The 26353-nt window shown below is 45.2% G+C and overlaps 1 protein-coding gene across 1 annotated transcript; it reads right to left on the reverse strand.

Annotated features, from left to right (window-relative positions):
• Positions 1 to 1103: 1103 nt before the first annotated feature.
• On the reverse strand, positions 1104 to 23174 carry LOC123763491 (uncharacterized). The gene is made up of 5 exons (XM_069304490.1): positions 23150 to 23174; positions 9207 to 9272; positions 8574 to 8714; positions 7462 to 7611; positions 1104 to 2212 (listed from the first exon to the last, which is right to left on the reverse strand). Exons 1-5 carry the CDS (start codon positions 23172 to 23174, stop codon positions 1482 to 1484), a joined length of 1113 nt encoding a protein of 370 aa, XP_069160591.1. The 3' UTR covers positions 1104 to 1481.
• Between the last annotated feature and the right edge of the window lie 3179 nt (positions 23175 to 26353).

The raw sequence follows: 26353 nt of genomic DNA on the forward strand, positions 1-26353 counted from the left end.
TCGACCTCGTGGCTTCGACCTCGTGGCTTCGACCTCGTGACTTCGACCTCTTGGCTTCGACCTCGTGGCTTCGACCTCGTGGCTTCGACTTCGTAACTTCGACTTCGTGGGTCACTACGAGGCGGCAACCACCGCTCTGTGCTGGTGTTTAATACTGCCAACTACCCCCCCCCCCTCCCTCCTTCTTTGATTCCTTTTCACAGAGAATAGTGAAAGAAACCCTAACCTTAGAGAGGCAGTTAGCACTCCTCTTGTTTCCTTAACTGCTCTAGACACACTTATTCAATCGCTAAACCAGAAACTACAGCAATTACTTTATTGACACATTAGTCACATCCCAAATATATAAATATAGAATACACAATATAGATCAGTAGTGTATCAACACGTAATACATCATAAGTATCACATATTCCTGAGTCCACACCGCTGGTTCGGAAACATGTCGAACAGGGAGACATTATATGGAACTACTCCAGGTTGTCATTTATTATGCAACCCATACCCAGCTTGTGAAGCGTAATGGATCCTATGCCCATCCTGTGAGTGGTAGTAGACCTCATACTCATCCTGTGAGTGGTAGTGGACCCCATATTCATCCTGTGAGTGGTAGTAGACCTCATACTCATCCTGTGAGTGGTAGTAGACCCCACACTCATCCTATGAGTGGTAGTAGACCCCCATACTCATCCTGTGAGTAGTAGTAGACCCCATACTCATCCTGTATGCGAGTGGCAGTATTTTGCAAGAAAATAACGGTCCATATACAAGACCTCAATGGTCTTACAGCCAAGCAATTCACATATGTGATCAGATAGATATAATTTTAATTTGTCTATCGTGCACCTCGCATCCATTCAGAAGGCGGCCGTACGCAAACTCTGAATGCTTGGCTAAATATTTCTGGTAACACACAACTCTAAATGAAAAACTTAGGCGTCTATTGAACTATTGTAATTATTTATAGAATGATCTCTAAATTCTCTAATTTGTTGACATTGCATTACATTGGTGCCAGGGGTGTGCGAATAATTTTGCTGACACAGTTTACATTTGGTCAGGTCTACACCCCCCCCCCGAGGTGCCAAGTGCCAAGTGACACGGGCATGAATAGCCCGTAAAGGTGATGTGTACTGTGAAAACTAGTTATGATCGGGCTGAAGGTGAGGCGTAGTTACGTCTAGGAGTCTTCTGGTGTTCCTGAGTGATCCATTTATATGTGGCTCTTCTTGCATGGTAGTATGATGGTACATGGAATAGCTATAGTGTAGATCTCACGTGGTACCACATCTATAAAGTTTTAGTACAGTTCATTAGTGTATAATTGTTCTCTGACTGTTTCCTAATTAGGTACAGTATTGATCTTATAAACTTATAATTTATTCAGGAGTAGCAGTAGCAGTAACAGCAGCAGCAGCAGCAGTTACAGGAGCAACAGCAGCAGTAACAACAACAGGAGCAGCAGCGGCAACAGCACATATTTAGTTGGGCGCATAAATAATGTAGCAACAGAGGAGGGATTTGATCTGCCAGACGGAGCCGACCTTCTCGCGCTGGAGACCAACCGCCAAGGAGAAGTTGAGACAGGAGATCCACTTCTCCCACGTCTCCGTGTACATGGCACTTACCGTCGGCCAAACGGTCCCCGTGCCATTCAGATACTCGTAACGACAGTTAGTGTAGTCTACGTTCCAGTTGACCAGCGTCTTACACACCACTGTTTCAGGAACCATGAAACTTTGTTTAGAATCCGGCTGGAGTTCGAAGAGTACCATGTTGTTAGTACAGTTTCCCGTGGAGTTGGTATCGGAGCCCGTGGATACTATGGCGTTAGGTTTGTCGTTCACATTGAACTTGACGCCCATGACCTTGCTGCAGATGAAGTAGGAGATGGTAGTGAGGTTAGAGTCCCTTGGGGTGATGACCACGGTGGTGATGGCATGGTCGCCCGAGCAATGGATGTCCTTGTTGATGGCGAAGAACCTGAGTTCGATGGTGTAGGGCAGAGGTGTGGTTGCCACGGAAGTGGTGGGTCTTGACGTGGTGGGGATTGATGTGGTGATGGAGCTGGTTATTGTAGACGCCGTGGTTACAGTTGGGGGTGTTGTGGTTGGGGTGAGACTAGTGGGGGTAATTGTGGTGGTTGTTGAAGTCGTGGTTGGGGTGGTGGTTGTTGAGTCGATCTCGGTCGTAGAGATGGTTGTTGTTGTATCTGCAACAATAGATAATGAATATATACATATACACCACATGCATATGCACAGTTGTACACACACACACACACACACACACACACACACACACACACACACACACACACACACACACACACACACACACACACACACACACACACATACACACACACACACACACATTATTATTCTTATTTAATTATATTATTTAACACGGGTGGGACGCGAACAAGGGGACACAGGTGGAAACTGAGTACCCACATGAGCCACAGGGACGTTAGAAAGAACGTTTTCAGTGTCAGAGTAGTTAACAGGTGGAATGCATTAGGCAGTAATGTGGTGGAGGCTGACTCCATACACAGTTTCAAATGTAGATATGATAGAGCCCAGTAGGCTCAGGAACCTGTACACCAGTTGATTGACAGTTGAGAGGCGGGACCAGTTTAATTAAAGAGGTCCCCTGATTCTCAGGAAGTAAATTAAACAGTTTCTATAAATTTTTCCAAGTAATTAATTTCCCTTACGTCTTTCGAGTATTATTATAGGACTCCGTCTTCCCTAAGAGGCCTATAATTGTCATATTCGTCAACAGGGGAGTTGTGGCAGTGTTATTTATAAGCATTATTAAATATTAAGGCATAACAAGAGATTGTTTTTCCCTTTTAAAAAATTCAGTTAAGAGTCGGTGAAAACATTTCTGGGTCAAAGTGGGCTTTGTAAGCTGTGTTAAGCTGGGGTATAATCAGGGTTGGAATCTGGTGTTACACGCTTGGGGGTCGTAGTCCTAATGGTCCGAGTTCGATTCCTGATGGAGGCGGAAACAAATGGGCAGAGTTTCCTTCACCCCTGATGTATCTGTTCACCTAGCAGTAAATATGTACCTAGGTGCTAGACAGCTGTTACGGGCTCCTTCCTGGGGATGTGTGTGTGTGTTAAGAGAGAAATATATGTAGTAGATAAAATAGAGGAAAATAAGCGAGATTGGTTAGAAAGGGGGTCCAAGACCTAAAATGCTCGATTCTGCAGACACAAATAGTAAACACACACACACACACACACACACACACACACACACACACACACACACACACACACACACACACACACACACACACACACACACACTCTCACACACACACACACACACTCTCACACACACACACACACACACACACTCACACACACACACACGAGGATTAACCGAACATGAGGATTAGGAGCCTGGTGGATAGCGCGCAGGACTAGTAATTCTGTGACGCGGGTTCGATTCCCGCACCAGGCAGAACCAAATGGGCAAAGTTTCTTTCGCCCTGAATGCCCCTGTTACCTAGCAGTAAATAGGTACCTGGGCGCTAGTCAGCTGTCACGGGCTGCTTCCAGGTGTGTGTGTGTGTGTGTGTGTGTGTGTGTGTGTGTGTGTGTGTGTGTGTGTGTGTGTGTGTGTGTGTGTGTGTGTGTGTGGAAAAAAAAGTAGTTAGTAAACAGTTGATTGACAGTTGAGAGGCGGGCCGAAAGAGCAAAGCTCAACCCCCGCAAGCACAACCAAGTGAGCACACACACACTCAACTAGGTGAGTACATCAGTGAGTACACTGTTGAGTACACTGGTGGGGAGAAGCATGCTCCCCAACACCTGGGTGAGGACACACGAGGAGGAAGAAGGGCCACACCAACAACAAACCTCCACAATCTCTCCACCAAGAATACAAATGACCCGGAACGAATTGAATATAAAAGCACTATTGAAGGCAGTAACTTCTCTGTTCCGATAGTTCTCAGTTTTACAAAAAAAACGAAAAATATGAGAAAATTAGAGTAAACACCAATGGGTGTTTACCGTGAGAGTAATGGAGTATGAAACTGAGTAAAAAAGGCACAGAAAATGATGATGGAGAGTGAGCAAGGAACACCTTGGGGTCTGAAGGCGGGTCCATTCCGGCCCTCAGAATCTCACGAAGCCCTGAGATCAGTCCTTGGATGGATCAGCCCTGGGATCAGCCCCGGGATCAGCCCTGGGTCTTGAGGCAGGGTGCTGACAAATCATGGGAAAGATAGATGTTACAAGATGCAGGAGACCAACACATGGTGAGAGGAGGAGGAGTAGGGGGGATTATTAGGCCCACATGCAGAGGAACATGATGCCGATACAGCCTCCCCGGGGTGAGGTCACGGCCCCCCCCCCTCACTGGGGCGCTCAACACGTCTTCCACAAGAGCACAACAAACAAAGGAGAGTTGCGTACGTTTCACATACGTCACTACGTCCGGATAGGACAGGGCTACGTCTCTCTACGCCAGGATAAGGATTTGGCATGGGGAGGCGGGGAAGGAATGGTGCCCAACCACTTGGACGGTCGGGGATTGACCTGCAAAAAGCGAGACCGTCGCTCTACCGTCCAGCCCAAGTGGTTGGACGGTAGAGCCACTTGGGCAGTGCTACACTGGGAAGCAACCCCACCTGAATGGTAATCCAGGTATAAATGCCATAACATACAGGCTATTCATCACGGGAGACATCTCCCGTCACGCAGGGTGCAGTCGCACCTCCACAGATCTCCAGTATCAGCTCTTGATACTGGTAATGGCTCAAAAGGGCCTCCACTTACGGGCTATTCATGCCCGTGCCACCTTTTGGGTGGCTGTAGGTAGGGACACTACAATCAATCGGGTATTAAGAGCCATTTCCATGTCCAGGACGGACCGAAACCCCTTCACCTTCTAGTGTGTGGTCTGGTCAACAACCTTCTCCCAAATATACTATTGTTTGACCAGCAAGCTGGAGCCATAAAGCTGCACCTCCACTCACAACCTGACAAGCAAGAGCTGACGTTGTATGAGAGCTTTCATTCTGGGCTGTGGTCCGTGATCCAGAGTCCCTCCCTCGGGTTTAGTGGGCAGCGCCACTCATCCTGTGAGTGGACACACCGCCATAGTGACAGTATTGGGCAGCGTCACCCATCCTGTGAGTGGACACACCGCCATAGTGACAGTATTGGGCAGCGCCACTCATCCTGTGAGTGGACACACCGCCATAGTGACAGTATTGGGCAGCGCCACTCATCTTGTGAGTGGACACACCGCCATAGTGACAGTATTGGGCAGCGCCACTCATCCTGTGAGTGGACACACCGCCATAGTGACAGTATTGGGCAGCGCCACTCATCCTGTGAGTGGACACACCGCCATAGCAGCATGTACAACACTCCTCAATAGGAAGAAAACCCGCTGGGTTGTTCATCCTGTCACTTGTACCCAGACACAGCTGGGACTTGCTGAACTGTCTCAAGTGAACAGCTCCTCAAACAAGAAGATTAACATCTGTCAACCCTTAAAATCTTACGTTATCTTGCGGGAGCAAAATGGAGGAATCTTTTAAGAACAATATCAATATTTGACAAATAGTGTTTTCCAAACTCAAACAATGTGAGGTTTATTATTCCACACATATTTCTAATGTCTCTCAGGTGTTCACACTCTCTCAGGTAGTGGTCAAGGCGGTGTCCCTCACTCTCACCTCAGATTCTGCAACTCTGAAATAATTTAATTCCTCTTGACCAATAAATTGTAGGCTACATCTGCCACCTACACTGATATAGAGGCCCTCACGAGGACACAAGACAAAAACATGCTATATAATCCTCTGAGGACTTACCTGCAAACTTTCAATAATTATCATGATCTTAAACTTAATGTAATTAAAAATCTCCGTTTTATTACGATCAAGGAGACAAATTATAACAATAAACTGGAAATACGCGAATAACAAAGACCAGAAAAATGTTCAAACTTCAAAAGAGTTTGTTAAGAAAACTACGGGACAAAAACTAATATAAAAATACCGATATCAGTGAAGCTGGAATTCTGAGGAAATTGGGTTGGAGATGTGAGTCAAATATGGTTGGCGGCCCTGTCTGAGGCTCCCTGGGCCTCAATATGGTTGGCGGCCCTGTCTGAGGCTCCCTGGGCCTCAATATGGTTGGCGGCCCTGTCTGAGGCTCCCTGGGCCTCAATATGGTTGGCGGCCCTGTCTGAGGCTCCCTGGGCCTCAATATGGTTGGCGGCCCTGTCTGAGGCTCCCTGGGCCTCAATATGGTTGGCGGCCCTGTCTGAGGCTCCCTGGGCCTCAATATGGTTGGCGGCCCTGTCTGAGGCTCCCTGGGCCTCAATATGGTTGGCGGCCCTGTCTGAGGCTCCCTGGGCCTCACATTCCTACCCTCCCTCACTGCTGGTTGTGTGGTGGTGGTGGTGGTGGTTGTGTGGTGGTGCTGGTATGATGGTTGTGTGGTGGTGGTGGGGGTTGTGTGGTGGTGGTGTGGTGGTGGTGGTTGTGTGGTGGTGGTGGTGGTTGTGTGGTGGTGGTGGTGGTTGTGTGGTGGTGGTGGTATGATGGTTGTGTGGTGGTGGTTGTATGATGGTTGTGTTGTGGTGGTGGTGGTTGTGTGGTGGTGGTGGTGGTTGTGTGGTGGTGGTGTGGTGGTGGTGGTGGTTGTGTGGTGGTGGTGGTTGTGTGGTGGTGCTGGTTGTGTGGTGGTGCTGGTTGTGTGGTGGTGGTGGTGGTTGTGTGGTGGTGGTGGTGGTGGTTGTGTGGTGGTGCTGGTTGTGTGGTGGTGCTGGTTGTGTGGTGGTGGTGGTGGTTGTGTGGTGGTGGTGGTGGTTGTGTGGTGGTGCTGGTTGTGTGGTGGTGGTGGTGGTTGTGTGGTGGTGGTGGTGGTTGTGTGGTGGTGGTGGTGGTTGTGTGGTGGTGCTGGTTGTGTGGTGGTGGTTGTGTGGTGGTGCTGGTATGATGGTTGTGTGGTGGTGGTTGTATGATGGTTGTGTGGTGGTGGTGGTTGTATGATGGTTGTGTGGTGGTGGTGGTTGTATGATGGTTGTGTGGTGGTGGTGGTGTTGGCAGCAGTGGTGGTGGGTGTAGTGGTGTGGCTGGTAATAGGTATAGTGGTGGTAGCAGTAGTGGTGGTACTGGTGGTTGTAGTTATGGTTGTGTTGACTCAATAACCAGTAGGAACACTACAGCCTGGAGCTTGTGTCTGTACTCCTCGCCTCCAGCACATAAGACTCCACCTCCACCAAGCAGCTGGAAGTAAACCAACCAGGGATATATATACGCCTCACTTCTCGGTGTATCTACATCAAAAGTTTACCCTAGTCCCCCCCCAACTTTGTCATGCCTAAACTAAACTTTCCAGCTGGTCAGTCAGCTGTCAAGGTAACCCTACCATGGTGGACACACCTTAATCCCAACACACACACGTCAAACATCCCACTTACCAGCTTGGAGAGTCGTTAATGCTTCTGTGGTGGAGGCGAAGTAGAAGTGGACGGCTGCGTCAGAGGTACAGTTGGAGGAGGAGCTACTGAGCTCACAAGACCTGGAAGAGCCACCGTCGGCCTCCAGGTTGAAGCCGACGCAGCCGGACTCTGAGGAATTCCAATCTCTAGAGCGAATCACCCCGACCAATCCGTTAAAAATGCAACGAAATATCACAATTTAGAGTAATATTGAGGTTTTCCATGCATCAGGTATAAATCACGTCCTCTCCAATAGTAGATCATATTTAAGATTGCACTGTATCTAGTGCTGCCCAACCTCTCAATCTTTATGTACCTAATGCAAACAACTTTACCAGTGTGATCATTGCTGTCTTCTTATATGTGCTATCAATATGCTGTATTGTGCCTATTAATCTTTGTTTGAATTACCAATCAAGCTGTCAATGCAATCAATCAGAGCTACCGATGTGCTTTAATATACATACTAATCTCTCTCATCTCATTTTTTTTCTTGCAATGTACCTGTTATCATTTTATTAATTCTGCTAGAATTTACCTACTTAAAATAATCTGTTAGATTAAGGACCTGCCCGAAACGCTGCGCGTACTAGTGGCTTTATAAGATTGTAAATACTATGCTATGTATACTCACAAATCCAATGTACCTTCTTGTATATAAATAAATAAATAAATAAATAAATAAATAAATATTTTTACATATAAATCCCCAACGGTCAAAATATGATGTACTATAAATGGGAGCGGCTGGCAAAATTGACGTGATGTCCCGTTTTCTATTCGTGGGTCCACTATTAGGTTAGGTCCTGGGAAATTGAGTACATCATTTTTTGTAACGTTGTGGCAATTTGAGAGGACGAGCTGGTGTATGTATGTGTGTACTCACCTAGTTGTGCTTGCGGGGGTTGAGCTTCGGCTCTTGGGTCTCTCAACTGTGTGCCTGCAGGATCGAGCATCAGCTCTTGGACCCAGCTTTTATAGCCGCCGATTATCTAATTCAGTGTCACTTCGGCCTGTGAGTATATGTATATATGCATGTTTTTTGTATGTATAAGTATGTGTGTGCCCGCTCACGAGGCCAGTCAACCTACGTAGGCTGCAGAAGGCGGCGCAGAAGGTGAGGGAAGGGACCCGCTCCGTCCTAAGGGTGACCCCGCAGCGAGTGTATTGGGACAGTCGGCGGTACTTGGTGGTGACCTGTGTGGAGGAGCCCCCTGCCACCACCACCACCACCACCACCACCACCACCACCAGCAGGAGCCCGCTAACCACCCGTCCTACAAACAGGCCGGCCATCCTGTTTGCAACAACACTTCGTTAGTACGGCATCACACATATATATCCACAAAATACAACCTATCTGAACAACTACAACAATGAACCTAGTCCTTCATGAACAACCACAACAATGAACCTAGTCCCTCATGAACAACCACAACAAACAACCAACCTCTCCATGAACAACCACAACAAACAACCAACCTCTCCATGAACAACCACAACAAACAACCAACCTCTCCATGAACAACCACAACAAACAACCAACCTCTCCATGAACAACCACAACAAACAACCAACCTCTCCATGAACAACCACAACAAACAACCAACCTCTCCATAAACATGCGTCAAACTATCTACCGATTATCTTAACGTCGGAAAACTGGTTTGAATTGATAATCACAAAAGTCACTCTTCTCTACATCTTGAAAAATAGAGATGAATAAAGGATCCACAAAATAATTGTACAAAAGGGCCGCTCATATTTAACAAATTTGCTTTCAATCTTTTCTAAAAAAATTCCGAGGCATAGGATAGCAGAATGAACTGCTTCGTTCTGTACCTTGATTTTAGCAAGGCTTCTGATACTGTGCCTCAGGAGAGACTGACTAGAAAGCTAGAGGTTCCTGATATTGGGGCTATAGGATGATATAGGGGTATTGTGGCTGAGGATATTGAGGATATCTTGATAATTAAGATAATGGATATCTTAAGTCTGCGTTAAGATGAAGCGGAAACCTTTTGAAGCGGGGAGTCTCCAGGCTCTCTCCTGGGACCTTCGCTGCTCACTATAGGATGATATAGGGCTATATACACCTATATCATCCTATAGTGTGTGTAATCACATATAAATGATTTAGAAGCGGGATTGAGCAGCAGTATTTACACATTTGTGGACGATTAAAAAATTCGACGGGAATTTTGTATAAATATATAAATCAAGCTAGAAATCCATTCTGGACTTCTGGAAATCCAGAAACTGGAAATCTGGAATGGAAATCCATTCAGAAGACTCGATTTTCTTGAAGTCTTGACATTTCTTCAAGACGATCTTGACAGGCTTTTGAAACCAACGACATATTGGCAGATGCAGTTTAATGCTGAAAAACATAAGGATCTGAGACTAGGTAATAATATCACCATGATGGTGCTCAAATTGAGAAGTTCGAATGCGAGAAAGATCTGGAAAAATCTTTCCAGAACTTTCTGGAGTTTGAATGCAAGAAAGAAAGAGAAAGATTCTTGCTCTTGTTAGGCCACGTTTAGATTATGCAGTTAAATTTTGGTCGCCATACTAACAACTGAAGAGTGATTCTCTTGAAGGAGTTCAAAGAATGATGACAATGTTAATCCCAGGAATTCGAAACCTCTCATTTCAAGAGAGAGAGATTGAGAAAGATTAATTTACATTCTCTAAGAAGGCGAAGAGTTGGAAGGGAAATGATTGAAGTATACAAATGGGTATAAGAAAGGAAATATTAATAAAATATTAAGTATATTAACACAAAATAGAGCACAAAACAATGGATATAAACTGGACAAGTTCAGATTTAGAAAAGACCTGGGCAAATACTGGTTAGGAAATAGGGTTTTTGATCTATGGAACAAATTAGCAGCTAATATATCAGGTATGGAATCCATTGTTTCAATCGTAGGTTAGACATTATATATATATATATATATATATATATATATATATATATATATATATATATATATATATATATATATATATATATATATATATATATATATATATGAGCCAATAGGCCTGTCGTTCCCCTTATTCTTATATTCTTAAGTAGTTTTTGCGCTGTTTGAAGTGCTAAACTTCTCTTAGAACCCAATTACGACTAATAGAGATGTAAATATACACCATATACACTATACTACCACATCACTATACTGTTTCCCCCCCCCCCACCACCACCACCATAGCAGCAACTATAGCTATCACACACATCATAAAACCACCCACTACAGTTCCATGCCCCGCCACCACCACACTTCCACCACCCTACCACCACTCTACCACCACCACCACACTTCCACCACCATACCACCACCACCATACTCACGTGTTGAGCTCACGGGAGCCAGAGTGAGAATGGTGATCCCAGCTCCCTCAACAAGGAGACATCGACTTGGTTACTTGGTGTGGCAGCAGGTAACTCACCAATGTTTACATCACCCCCCCCCCCCCCCTACTCCACCACAAGCACTCTGTGGAGTAGGGGGGGGTGCTTAACATACTAACCTTCTTAGTATGTTAAGATAAGCATCTTATTGCTTCTTAATTACAATTATTACTTAACCTATCAACGGTATAGGTTAAGTAATAATTGTAATTAAGAAGCAATAAGATGCTTATCTTAACATACTACGAAGGTTAGGTAAGGTCGGTGTTTTCTATGAAGCTTTTCAAGGTAAACTAAAATATTCACAATCAATTAGTATGTCACATATGCACTTATTAAATAAGCCAATATTCACTATAAGCAAGTGCGAGAACGGATTGCCCCGTGGGGCAGCGGTAACACACCCCGCGAGCGATTTGGCCAAGGTTCGTATCCAGGCCGAGGAGGATTGACTATAGGCGCCAATCCTTAATTGTATGCCTCTATTCAGCCAGCAGTGATTGGGTACCTGGTTGTTAAACGATTGGCGAGTCGTGTTCCATGGTAAGGCTTACCATGAGTAGACGAGGAGTCACTCCTGGAAACACAAACCGTAACTGTCTCTATTTTCCGCTTGTTACAACTTGTAATAAAGTTGTTACATCTTGGCTTAACGTGTTTATGACGTATTAGAACGTTGTTACAACTTGCTATATGGGTTGTTATAACTGGTTAGGAGGTGTTAAAACTTGTTGGAACGTTGTACCAACGTCGTAGTTTCGGTGTATGTTTGGCGGGAATTCGACTACAATAACGTGGCTGATGACATGATGACCAAACCATACACCACAAGAGGAGGAAATGACCGGGTCGTTTCCTCATCTTGTGGTGAGTGGTTAGGTCATTAAGGCTCACCATGAGCTGAGGGAAGGGAAAGGTCTCAGCCTGCTAACAGGAGTCAGCGGTCGTCTCCTCCTGTACCCACCTCTTAAACAAAAAAAAGATGTGTTATCTTGAGGTTATCTTGAGATGATTTCGGGGCTTTTAGTGTCCCCGCGGCCCGGTCCTCGACCAGGCCTCCACCCCCAGGAAGCAGCCCGTGACAGCTGACTAACACCCACGTACCTATTTACTGCTAGGTAACAGGGGCATAGGGTGAAAGAAACTCTGCCCATTGTTTCTCGCCGGCGCCTGGGATCGAATGTCATAAGGATTTTAGAATTTTGTTTAACGTAAAACGAGAAGAAAAACGTAATTAACTAAATGAGAAGGTTAGACAGCGCTCTGGGGTCGTAGTCCTAAGGGCCCGGGTTCGATCCCCGGCAGTGGCAGCAATAAATAGGTAGATGAACAAATCCACAAGAGCTGTGATGAGGGTTCGAACCTACGTACGGGATGTTCCCAGATGCGCTTTAATTATCTTCCTCGTAGATTTGTTCATTTGATATATCACGCTATTGTGATTTCTGTGTATAAATGGGCAGAGTTTCTTTCACCCTGATGCAACTGTTCACGTAGCAGTAAATATAGATGCCTGGGAGTTAGACAGCTGCTATGGGCTGCTTCCTGGTGATGTGTGTGTGTGTGTGTGTGTGTGTGTGTGTGTGTGTGTGTGTGTGTGTGTGTGTGTGTGTGTGTGTGTGTGTGTGTGTGTGTGTGTGTGTGTGGAATCACCTATTTATACTCACCTATTTGTGCTTGCGGGGGGTTGAGCTTTGGCTCTTTGGTCCCGCCTCTCAACTGTCAATCAACTGGTGTACAGATTCCAGAGCCTACTGAGCTCTATCATATTTACACTTGAAACTGTGTATGGAAAAAAAATTAAGAAAACACAGAATGGGGGAATTAAATATATAACCGTCATCCCGTTTGAACGAGATCACAGCAGCGCGCGCAAGTTTCAAATTTTGTTTACCTCGAAGCGACCCAATAAACACTTTCAAATTTGAAATTGAATTGAAATTGAAATAAGTTTATTGAGGTAAAATACACACAAAGGGATGAGGCAGCTCAAGCTATTCTCACCCCGTTCAGTACAACGTGTTCATACATACATAGACACACATCACAAACAATAAACATATTACCGAACATTCTGAGAGATAAACATATACATTTCCTCCTTTCAAATTTGAAAAATTCGTTTCTGCCGTTTACAACTCAGACAAATTAATTATATATATATATATATATATATATGTCGTACCTAGTAGCCAGAACTCACTTCTCAGCCTACTATTCAAGGCCCGATTTGCCTAATAAGCCAAGTTTTCCTGAATTAATATATTTACTATAATTTTTTTCTTATGAAATGATAAAGCAACCCTTTTCTCTATGTATGAGGTCAATTTTTTATTATTGGAGTTAAAATTAACGTAGATATATGACCGAACCTAACCAACCCTACCTAACCTAACCTAACCTATATTTATATGTAAGGTTAGGTTAGGTAGCCAAAAAAAGCTAGGTTAGGTTAGGTTAGGTAGGTTAGGTAGACGAAAAAACATTAATTCATGAAAACTTGGCTTATTAGGCAAATCGGGCCTTGAATAGTAGGCTGAGAAGTGCGTTCTGGCTATTAGGTACGACATATATATATATATATATATATATATATATATATATATATATATATATATATATATATATATATATATATATATATGCGGACAAGCTTGAATGGTCCCTAAGCTAATATGCAACTGAATACTCCACACTCCAGAAGGATTTGAACCCAGTCAAGTGCTATCTTTATGTCGGGGAAGTAGCCTCGGCTACCAATGTCTTTTGTACAGTCACTGTTAGTCGAGTGGTTAAAGAACCGGGTACGCTATGGTGCATAGTGCTCTTGGCTGTCTGGATTCGAATCCTTCTGGGGTGTGGAGTTTTCAGTTGCATATTGGTTTGGGGACCATTCAAGCTTATTCGCATTTGTGCTGCTCACGTGGCCCCACCAAGTGAGGTGATTCGATGAAATATGAAATTCCCCAACATCCCGACAGCACTTGGTGGTAAGCTTGGGCATAGATATTTCATAGAACCACCTCATTTTGTGAGGCCACGTGAGCAATTGTTAGAGATAACTTATATTATACAACAACATATACGTTTTTCAGAGCGGAAATCCTAGAGAAAAAGCAGTTTGGCAAGCGTGAGGAGGCAGACACCTGTCCCAGACACCTGTCCCCGGCACGCATCTGGATCATTAACCTGAGGCTGATTCATGACACGAGTCTCAGGTGAAGCATTATTGTTTGCGCCCACTAAACAAAGATCCACTCGAGGAATTTTAATTAAAACTTTGAGGCCAAAGGGTCTTCTGGCAGCTGCTGCTGCTGCTGCTGTCGTGGTGCAGCTGTTGTGACGTCACGGCACGAGTGTTATGAGGCCATGGCACGGCTCTGACGACGTCATGAACCAGCTGTTATGACATCGCGATACAGCTGTTATGACGTCACTACACAGCTGTAATGACTCTACGCCACAAGTGTTATAAGAGTTCTGCCATGAGAATGTACACCTGTTTGATGACGTCGAAGCGGGAACGCCTGTGATTGGCTTAGGGGTTTCCGATGTCACCTTCGCTTAGTGTGTGATTGGCTAAGAAGATGTTGAAGCCATCTAAGTCGCCACTAGCGTCTGTGACGTCAGTGGCTTAATTTAGGAGGCTTATTGCCACAGTTGTATAACAACCGTAGTTACCGTTCAGTAGTTGGTAAGCTTATTGAACCATGTGTGGTAAAGGAGCCTCCGTACTACAGTGGCTACGTTCTCGTCTCGATCCCCATACGGACAGAAATGGTTGGGCAGAGTTACTTTCACCTAATACCTCTATTCACCTAGCGGTAAATAAGTAAAATTGTGGGGTTGCCTCGTAGGGGAAGGTCGATCTTCTCAATTCCCCCAAGAACACCATCTTCCCTCCTCTAGTTTCCCAACAGCTGGAGCAGTTTCTGGCGGGAATCATTATACCACTAACCGCCCCCCTTTCCCCAAGACCCCCCCCTTCCCCAAGACCCCCCTCCCCACAACCCCCCCTCACCTTTGTATTTACCTCCTACCCCACCTTTTTGTTTACCTGTCACTAATGAAGCTGCCTGGAGCAGGGTGGAGGACACCACACACCTGAGATTATTAACCATAACCAAACATGGCGGACGGCCGAGGACAAATGGGCAGATGGCGGCCGCGGGCACCCTGCCAGGAGCGGAAGGGCCGTGTTTACCTGTAATGGCAGCCATCACTCACGTCTCCACACCAGGAGGACCCTCGCCTTCCTCGTTATGGGAAATCAATAACTTAAAGTGAAGGCAGGCGCTGACGGGCCCACCAAGACCTGTGACCTTCCGTCCTCGCCCCGCCTGAGGAAGGTGAGGTGCAGGACCCGGGAGGGAGGCGCCGCAACGAGCCCTTCCAGGGACCAAGCCCTTCCAGGGACCAAGCCCTTCCAGGGACCAAGCCCTTCCAGGGACCAAGCCCTTCCTGGGACCAAGCCCTTCCAGGGACCAAGCCCTTCCTGGGACCAAGCCCTTCCTGGGACCAAACCCTTCCTGGGACCAAGCCCTTCCTGGGACCAAGCCCTTCCTGGGACCAAGCCCTTCCTGGGACCAAGCCCTTCCTGGGACCAAGCCCTTCCTGGGACCAAGCCCTTCCTGGGACCAAACCCTTCCTGGGACCAAGCCCTACCTGGGACCAAGCCCTTCCTGGGACCAAGCCCTTCCTGGGACCAAGCCCTTCCTGGGACCAAGCCCTTCCTGGGACCAAGCCCTTCCTGGGACCAAACCCTTCCTGGGACCAAGCCCTTCCTGGGACCAAACCCTTCCTGGGACCAAACCCTTCCTGGGACCAAACCCTTCCTGGGACCAAGCCCTTCCTGGGACCAAACCCTTCCTGGGACCAAGCCCTTCCTGGGACTTTTGTCACTGATGAACACGCCTCCTTGGGCGCCATCCCCACACCAACACACGTGGCTAGTGAGGGAGAGTCATGGAGGTACCTGGTTGATACCTGGTTGATACCTGGTTGATACCTGGTTGATGGGGTTCTGGGAGTTCTTCTACGCCCCAAACCCGGCCCGAGGCCAGGCTTGACTTGTGAGAGTTTGGTCCACCAGGCTGTTGCTTGGAGCGGCCCGCAGGCCCACATACCCACCACAGCCCGGTTGGTCCGGCACTCCTTGGAGGAATGAAGTAATACTAACGACTGTGCAACTAGTTTCACAAGATTGTCACTTGCTCAACTATGGGGTTGAGTATGCCTGACCTCAACCCATCCTCCTAATAGCACGTCGTATTTTGACGTATACTCTACTTCAGGCCAAAAATCGCCATACTAGAAAATGATAACGGCTCGCGAAATTGACATACTGTCCCTTGTTGCTGTGGTGGTTGTTTAAGATTTGCTACCTGGAACAAGACGTTGCAAGTAGCACGGGCTATGGTGAGCCCGTAATAATCATATACTGTCCCGTTTTCTGTTTTGGGTCCTCTGGTAGGTTAGGATAAGGGCACACTTTAGTACGACAGTTTCTTGACGTTCGGGAACCTTCAGAGGCCGGGCTAGGTCAGTAACTACCTGTTTTGTTTAATACACTTCCCAGCATGTCTTGATTGTCTCTGGTTCTCAGTCTCAGCTCTAATGTTTCTCATTTATTTATTTATTTATTTATATACAAGAAGGTACATTGGGATTGTGAGGATACATAGGATAGTAATTACAATCTTGTAAAGCCACTAGTACGCGCAGCGCTTCGGGCAGAGCCATAATTATTGTCCTACATTATTGGGTGTAGGAAAGCAGTAGGAAGTTCCGGATCAAGCGGGTTGTAGTGTACATGTCAGAGCCTGCGGGCCGCTGCAAGTAACAGTCTGACCGAACAAATTATTACAAAATACGACCAGGATTGTGGAGTAGAACTCTCGAGACCAACTACAGGTAAACTACAGAGGTTACATAGTGGAGCGAGTAAGCGAGCTGTAGGTTAATGCTCTGCAAATGAAAGGGCAAAATAGCCTATTACATAACATTACAGTATAATATTACAGCATAATATCGCAGCATGATAGTGTAGTATGATATTGTACCATAATATCGCAGCATGATATATGCTGCGAGATAACAACATCCAGCATCATAGTTTACTATCGTGGTGACAAACGCAGCATTTTATACATTATTATGCTGAAGTGTAGCATAACACGCGTCATATGTTGCATCATAGTATAAAAATGCTATAATATTACATATAGCACTACAGCATAACATAGCATAGTATAACATATTATGTCATCCAGAATACCGTAGCATAGTAAAGCATTACATTATACCAAGCCATAGTGCTGTATAATACGCCCCCCACAGCATAACATTCCTACACTCCATGATAACATACATCAGCATACAATACAACTCAGCATACTCCGCCATACAACAATAACAACTAAAATTATCCCACGAGAAAGAAATGCACCACAAAATATAAAATCATTTGCGTTAATAATTACTACTTCATTAACCTATCGCCTTTTATCAGTAACCAAACGGTATCAATTTGAGATAAATTCTATCACGAAGACCACTAGTACACGAGTCCCTGGTGGACGAAGGTGCCAGATGTTAGCGTGAAATTAAAATTAAATGATGTGAAAATTCCAGAAACGTGACAATATGGTTATTTTTTTTTCTTTGAGAGAGAAGAATAAGCGATGAATTACAATTTATTTTAGCTTGTCATCTCTCTCTCTCTCTCTCTCTCTCTCTCTCTCTCTCTCTCTCTCTCTCTCTCTCTCTCTCTCTCTCTCTCTAAATTAGCTGAGAGCTGATATCCTACACCAGCTCATTTGAAGCCTAACCTTAGAATGTAACACTGTAAAAGTGTTTGGTTTAGTTGTATTTAATACATACATTGAGTACATGAGTCAGAGACAAGAATTTGAGAAGGCGCCAGTTTGTCCACCGGAAAGTCACACCTCTAAGAGTTAATGACCCCAAGTGACCTGAGGTCAGATCATGCGAATTTCACCTTACTTCTACTAATCTTATAATTGGAGCCTGGTAGCCTTCAAACATGCCGACGTTTAAGGAGTGGCTTGGTAGAGAGCCGGAGGCTATCTACTTGTGGGCAGAGTTAGTTACTAGGTTCCCCAATATATACTCGGAGAACTATCGATTCAAAAAACATTAACAGAACAGCAGCCAGCAGAGCAGAGGAGACGGCCTAGCAGGGAGGCTGTCGGCCGGCAGGGCGGGACAGTCTCTCAACTACAGACCCCCCCCCTCTCTCTATCCAGCTATAGGCAGACACTTGGTGAGTTGAACATTAAGGAGACTTGGTCGTGTTTTACAAGTGTTGTGTGATGATCAGGGGCAGTCAGTTGTAGTGTTCTCAGATTCTTGGAGGATGACTCACGTTGCATATAAATCTTGAACATTGGAATTGCTAAAGTATGATACTTCATATGAAATATAATTATGAATTTATTATTTAAATTGTCTTTGTTCCCTAGAGTCTTTGAGTTGAGGTGAGAAAGCCTCTGTGGTTACTGGTTTCATGATTTAATGAGTACATGATAAAGATGGGACATACTAATAATGACTTCTTGATAACATCTTTTGTGATACAGACAAGTTCCATTCCTTGTCGTGTATGTAATGATCATGAATGGATGGTGGCAGCATTTCGTCTTCTACTATCTACTCTTCTACTTCTAATATCTACTCTTCTACTTCTACCTATCTACACCTCTCCCTCCACCCCTCTAAACTCTCACTTTCAACTAATGACCCTCCTCGCTCCTCCCACCTCTCTGCCTCTCACCCCAAACCCTCACTAATTAATTCACTATTCATTTCTTTCCTTTCGTTTTCTCTTATACGTTTGTGGCAGTGAAATGTATTCTAGAGTTCTCTCTAGAGTTTCGGGTAGCTGATCCAGTTACGGCGCCTTGTAGTCTTAGCACCTAGGTAGTCAAATACCTAGGTTACAAGGTGTTGAACGAGAGAGGTTGCCTTAGGAACTCTGGGAGTGTTCTAGAACAGTTAGCTAACTGAGGACGGGATAACGGACTAGAGAGAGCTGTTTCCCCCGGCCTCGTTAGTTAACTGGGGGGTGGAATAATGGACAAGATAGAGCTATTTCCCCCACCCCCCGTTACAAGAAACTGGTTAATTAATTTATTACGCTAATTAGTTATTCATTAGTAACAAAATTTAATTTTAAATTACAGGTATGAAAGGTACAGGATGTGTCATAGGAGGCAGCTGAGTACCGTAGTCTTCACGTGATCACTTGGCGTCATTATGCGAGTATTTACACGTTGAGACAACATGTCCCAAATGGCAGTCAGCCTCTGAAGGAATGATCGTTGATGGAGTGATGTTGTTGTTAGCGGCACTTCCATAATGAGGCCACTGGCTGAGCGCCTTGTGTTGCGGGACCCTCTTCTAGTGGTCTTCGAGGTCGAGCCTGATAAGGAACCTGCCCGCCACAACGAGAAAAGCACCTACACAGACCCAACGACACCCAGAAGTGTTCAGCTGGGCTCACCAGGCTACTCTGGAAGGATGGCAGGTTAGTGGTGTGGGACACACATAGGCCTCCACGTTGACCACTACCTACTTTTAATGTAGTGCAATTGAAGGAGGTAGGTGCTGCTTCCTTCATGGAAATACAGAAAGCCACCAAATACAGAGATGTGGCACGTTGCTACAGTTGTATTTTGATTGGTTCAGAGACTCTTGGTTTGTGGAGCAAATGTGCTTTGAAGGTCCTGAAAGAGCTGGGCAACAAACTAACCAGAGTTACAAAAGACCAAAGAGCGACAAGTTTCTTGTTTCAGCGCGTCAGTGTCGCAGTTCAGGGGGGAAATGCCTGCTGCATCTTGGGCACCGTTCAGCCTCGGAGGAGTTCGAGGTGTGTGACTTGCAGTAACTGTCAGGTTAGTCACATCCATTAATTAATCCTTGTCGTTTGTTTTGAATTTGACTTGTAATGGTAATGATGTTTGTATGTTAGTGCTACACAATTCGCAATCAATGTTATCATGTGCAATAAAGTATATAATTAAAAAAAGGGAGGTTGGTAAGGGAAAGAAATACTCATAAAATTAGTGATAAGATCTTTTCTTAATTATAATACAATATATTATTGTTCATTTGGTTATCTTGTCCGCTATCTTGGTGAGGTTCCTGGTGGTCACTGACCTCACACACCTCACTAGGTGACCTTGACTCATTCAAGAGTCCACCAGCACAAGACACAGCCAGCTGACCTTCTCCGGGTCACACAAGGTCAACTTAAAACATATTTGTTCCAAAGTGGTTGTGTTTTGTACCAAGTCTATGCTCTTAGCGTTCATAACATTTTGGGACATTGTATATCATCATTATCGCCGTCTTCCTCTTATTTCTTCTATCCTATATCTTCTCATTTCCTTCCTCTCCTCCCTGTTTAGCTTCTCTGTTCCTCTTGCTCCTCCTCCTCGTTTTTCCCCTCTGCATTCCCCTCTGAAATCTCATCATCTTCATCTCCGGCTTTTACTCTCTGTTTTTGCTTTTTGCTTTTTGCGAGGTGTGACCTGGTGCCTGGCGAGGCAAGACCACCTGTCCGCCCCACTCCTGCGTCACGCGCCCGTCACTCTGCGTCACGCAACTGTCACTCGCAGTAATAGTCTATTTCACTTTTCTCCTTCTTCAAGGCTCATTCCCCTTCCTACCTCTCTTTCCCATCTCCACCTCTCCTCCCTTCCCAGCCTCTCTGCACCTACTTACCTTTCTCCACGTCACTCACTTTCTCCCCTCTTGTTTTTCCCTCTCTACTCCCTATTCCCTCCCAATTTCTATTCCCCCTCTCCATACCTCCTTGCTTCTCACCCCTCCCCGCCTCCCTCACCACCTCCCCATTCTCACTAGAGGCTCTGTGAGCTCTATAACTTACCTTTTCCTTAACCTTCTTAACTTTTCTTTCCCGCTTAGATTAAGGTCTATATTAATTCTTTTGAGACAAGTGTAGAGCAGGCAACCAGAGCCCCTTCTGCCGCCAGGGGTCCGATGACTATATTCTTAGTTCACGTTGTCGGGGACAGGAAGCCTGAAACTCGCCTTATCGTGGTCCCCCTTGGGCTAGGCTGACTACTGACCCTCCCCCCAGCATGCAGCCCGACGATAGTTGCCTAACTCCCGGGTACCTATGTCACTACTAGGTGAACAGAGGCATCAGGTGAAATGAAACGTCTCTATCCTGACCAGAGATTGAACCTCGGTTGTGAAACGAGATAAACTCGCCCCTCGGGGCAAAATTTTAAAAATTTAAAATTTAAAAACGAGAACGTAGGCGACTGTGCTATAGAATCCTCTACATATAAAGAGGCACTAGAGGATACAGAAAGAGTAGGCTGCAACATTCTGGTGTTGCAGAACCACACCAGAGCCTTACCAGAACCACACCAGAACCACACCAGAACCTTACCAGAACCACACCAGAACCACACCAGAACCACACCAGAACCTTACCAGAACCACACCAGAACCACACCAGAACCACACCAGAACCACACCAGAACCACACCAGAACCAGCACGTCCACACTCACATTCTTCTTCAGGTAAAACTAAACACAATCCCATCCAACCTGTATTCACGGTCTCCCTTACAATGTATTATATGTGTGCCTAATGCCCTTAAGAGTGGCCGAGTTGATGGCAACAAGGGTCTTTACTGCAATGTTGTTATAGATTCAGCTACTCGAAATAAGTTCCGAGTAGCACCGGCTATGGTGAGCCCGTAACTTACCTGGCACAGGAGCGGGGCAAGTAGCACGGGCTATGGTGAGCCCGTGGTGGACTTACCTGGTACAGGAGCGGTGCTGTGTGCGTTACTGCAAGATTCAGGGACTCTTTAAAGCTCTTCTAAGGTCGTTAGTTGCTTCACATTCCTGGAGATAGTGAGGTAGTGGCTTTTCTGTGATTGTTTGGCAGAAGACATGAGGTTGATGAAGATTAGGCCTCCCTGAAGGTGGCACGGGCATGAATAGCCCGTTAGAAGACTCGAGGAAACGTCTGATTATTTAAAACTGAGAGGTCACTTGCATACAAAAGTATGCCAGGTGACTGGCAAAAGTGAACAGAAATAAGAATATAAGGAGGCGATGAGTCACAATAACGTGGCTGAAGTATGTTGACCAGTCCACACACTAGAAGTTGAAGGGACGACGACGTTTCGGTCCGTCCTGGACCACAATCGACTTGAGAATGGTCCAGGACGGACCGAAACGTCGTCGTCCCTTCAACTTTTAGTGTGTGGTCTGGTCAAGAATATAAGGAACAAGTGAGATTATAGACCAATAAAGAACTAGGGGTATAAAAGGTCAGGTGATAGGATAATGACAGTTCAGATGACGGTAGTGAGTATAAAGCTACAAGGCAGTTTACGGGCTCGCCATAGCCCGTGCTACTGGAACTTATTGTTCTGAGTAGCTGAATCTAAAACAACAACAACAACCCTACAAGGACATCTAGGTGAGCACACACACACACACACACACACACACACACATTCCGGGCTATTCCTGCCCGTGCCACGTCCTGATTGATTGATGAAGATTAAGCCACCCAAGAGGTGGCACGGGCATGAATAGCCCGTAAGTGGTGGCCCTTTTGAGCCATTACCAGTATCAAAAGCTGATACTGGAGATCTGTGGAGGTGCGACTGCACCCTGCGTGACGGGAGATGTCTCCCGTGTGCCACGTCCTGGTTGGCATAATCTTAAATAATCAATCACACGCACAGACAAGAGCTACACCTCACTTCCTCCTCGTCACTATTAGGTAAGCGCACGCCGTAGCAGCGTGGAAATAACAAAGGTCAAACGGCGCCCCACACACACCCAACGGCGGGGGGGGAGGGGGGGGGCTGTGGTCTTTCACAGCCTCATCTTCAAAAGTGAGTGTGTGTGAGGAGGTAGCCCCCCCCCTGGCTTGTTGCACCACAACCACCACACCACTCCTCACTCTCATCCACCACACGCAACCCAACGCCAACATTGGTTGAGTTTAGGAAATGAAGAGAGAGAGAGAGAGAGAGAGAGAGAGAGAGAGAGAGAGAGAGAGAGAGAGAGAGAGAGAGAGAGAGAGAGAGAGAGAGAGAGAGAGAGAGAGAGAGAGAGAGAGAGAGAGAGAGAGAGAGAGAGAGGGGGGGGGGGGGCACAAGTCTCCATTACAACACACACCTCAGGAAGGGTGGCGGTAGCCTACCCTATTAGCGAGGTCAACTCACCTCCGTGCGAGAGACCAGCACGCATGGCCCGTTTATTAGTTTTTATTTTGTTGGAAGGGAGTGGCAGGGAGTGAGACGAAAAGGGGGAAGGGAGAGGGAAGAAGGTTGTGTAGTGCGAGGGGAGGGGATATAAGAGAGGGAGAGGGTAAGAGGACATGGAGGGAGGTGGATGAAAAGTGGTGGAAGATGAGAGGCGAGAAAGGACTAGACATAGAGTGGGTGGCGGATAATAAGGTAATAGAAGAGGTAAGAAAAGGGGATTAGAGAAACTCGACTCTGTCTCGAAGAGACAGAGTCGAGAAGACAAAAGAGACTCGAAGAAGGCGGGAAGGACTGCAGTAGAAAAATGGGAGGGATGGAAGGAGAAAGTGAGTGATTCCATTTTCTCTCTCTGTTTCACACACACATATATGCACGTAGCACCAAATCTAACTCCAGAGGCACATATTAATAGCATAACGTCAGCAGTATACGCTACACTGGCAAAAGTTAGGACATCATTCAGAACCCTAAATAAGGAAGCATTTAGATCGCCTTACACTGCCTACGTGAGACCAGTCTTAGAGTATGCTGCGCCATCATGGAGTCCCAACCTAAACCATCACGTAAGAAAACTAGAAAAGGTTCAAAAGTTTCCGGCGAGGCTCGTCCCAGACTTGCGAGGGATGGGATATGAAGAGAGACTGAAAGAACTGAACCTGACGGCGCTAGGAAAAACAAGAAAAAGAGGAGAGACATGATATAGACATAAAATAATTAGGAAAATTGACAGAGTGGACATAGAGGAAACGTTCTGAATGAATACCAACGTAACCAGGGTACATAGGTGGAAACTTGAGACTCAGATGAGTCAAAGATGTTAGAAAGTTTTTACTTAGCGTGAGAGTAGCGGGAAAATGAACTGAAGGAACAGGTTGTGGAAGCAAACTCCATTCTGAATTTTAAAAGTAGATATAATAGGGAAATAAGCCAGGAGTCATTACTTTAGACAACCGACGGGTAGAAAGGCGGGGTCCAAGAGTTAACGCTCGATCCAGCAGGCACAAATAGGTGAAACAGGTGAGAAACGACAATCAGAAAATTCATACCGTTCCAACAAGCTGTCATGAAAATCCCAGGATGACATACGGTGGACACTGGCCATCGATAACAGATTGTATCCCTCGTCCTGGGAAACAAACACGTGTCGGATTTCTGAAAATATTGGAGATTGATAACAAAAGAAAACGAGAATCTGAAACAGCAGACGAATGCCCAACTAAAATATTTATTTTACGTTGTTCACTGAGGGAAGGTGATTGTTGGCATGGAGATATGGGCGACTTAATTTATATTGATTTTTTAACTTATAAGATGAAGATGAAAGAGACGAATAGGAGGAGGAACAGAAAGAAAAGGAAGAATAAGAATACAAATTAGATGTAAAAAACTTACAAACAGGATAAAAACAAAAATATGGAAATGCAAATGAAAGAAGAACACCTTCTTCTTCTTCCATCTGAAAGAAGAAATACGAATTTCGAAAGAAGAAATACGTATAAGAAGCAGAACCAACAAATCAGAGAAAATAAGTAGTGGAGCAGACAGCAGCAGTCAGTGGTTGAGGTGAACCACCTGGCCGCGTCTGCTGGCTGCTGACCTCACCACACACACACACACGCGCACACACACACACACACACACACACACACACACACACACACACACACACACACACACACACACACACACACACACACACACACACACACACACACGCTCTCACAGTCGCCATCCCAGGGTTCGATCCCAGAGACAGAAGTAAGTCGGCATGTTTCCTTTCACCTAATGCCGCTGCTCGCCTAGCAGTATATTGGGTACGCGGGAGTTAGACAACTGTTGTGTCCTGGGGAAGGTCAGGAGTTTGACCTTAAGGGGGCATATCATTCTAAATCGTTATAAATTAAAAGTTGTTCAATTTGCTTATAATTTTTTTATGAAATGGTTATAGAAAGGGCTGCAACTGGTCCAAGTTTCACCATCACACCCTAAACAGAAAAGGAGAAAAAAAATACACAACTTATTATGCAACGAATGTTCAACATTCTCAAATAATCTCAGGGAACACATGTGTCAACTAAAATGTCTACTATGTGCTGTAGAAGCGCAAACTCTTGTAATAATTGTAATATGTGTGTGCAATATATTTATATTTAAGATTTTTTTTTTTTCTTTTTTTTTTTTTTTCTTTTTTTTTTTGGTGAATATTTTTTTCTCGTTTGTTATCAAGGGATTTGCATGAAACTTGCACACCTTACTCAATGGATGCCTATCTGCAAGGGTGCCATATATGAACGAAATCTGTCAAAGTCAAGCTCAGCTACAGGTGGCCGAACTTGGATCTTTATTTTACTCTGGAAAGTAATTTACACCTTCAAATTACTTCAGAGCTTTCATTTATTAATCAATTTACATGCAAATTACACCTTATATGTAGCGTTTGTGCTTCTACAGACTCTAGTAGACATTTTAGTCCAAAGTCTATTTGTTGATTTTATAAAAATTTATAAATATCATATATTGCATATTTTTTTAGAAGGGTAACTTTGAAAAATTATATTATTGCACTAAACACATTTTTGATAAAACTGATCACTAGAATCCTTTATTATGTGCTTAATTTAATATCTGAGTGTTATAGAAATGATTTTAGTTGACACATGTGTTCCCTGAAACTATTTGAAAATTCGTTGCATAATTCGTTGTTTATTTTTTTCTCCTTTTCTGTTTAGGGTGTGATGATGAAAGTTGGACCAGCTGGAGCCCTTTCTATAACCATTTCATGAAAAAATTTATAAGCAAATTGAACCACTTTTAATTTTACATTGATATGCCCCCTTAAGGCGACGCCTCACTGACCTATCAACTTTGACCCGGCGTCCACTCACACTTATGTAATGGCGAGACATGGTGGGGCCCTAATCTTGCCTCTTCTCTCTCTCGCCCTTCTTTAGTATCCCTTCATCCTTCTTGCCTCTCTCCCCTTTCCCTTCCCCCCTTCCATATCCTCCCCTTCCCTACATGCCCTGTCCACCACGGATATTGGTGCCCATTTGGCCTATACCCTCCTTGGAGGGCGGAGAGGCGTAGTTTACTGGTGTGTTGAATTCAACCCGTTCTCGCACTTGCTTATAGTCAATATTTGGCTAATATATTAAACAAAAT

The sequence above is a fragment of the Procambarus clarkii genome, chromosome 52, assembly GCF_040958095.1.
Source record: "Procambarus clarkii isolate CNS0578487 chromosome 52, FALCON_Pclarkii_2.0, whole genome shotgun sequence".
NCBI lineage: Eukaryota > Metazoa > Arthropoda > Malacostraca > Decapoda > Cambaridae > Procambarus > Procambarus clarkii.

Coding starts and splice junctions, on each gene's coding strand:
- LOC123763491 (XM_069304490.1), bottom strand. CDS start 23,174: ATGCGTGCTGGTCTCTCGCACGGAG. Junction 9,273..23,149: donor TGCTGGTCTCTCGCACGGAG/GTGAGTTGACCT, acceptor GAATTTTTTTAG/AAAAGATTGAAAGCAAATTT. Junction 7,612..8,573: donor CGCCGCCTTCTGCAGCCTAC/GTAGGTTGACTG, acceptor GGAATTCCTCAG/AGTCCGGCTGCGTCGGCTTC.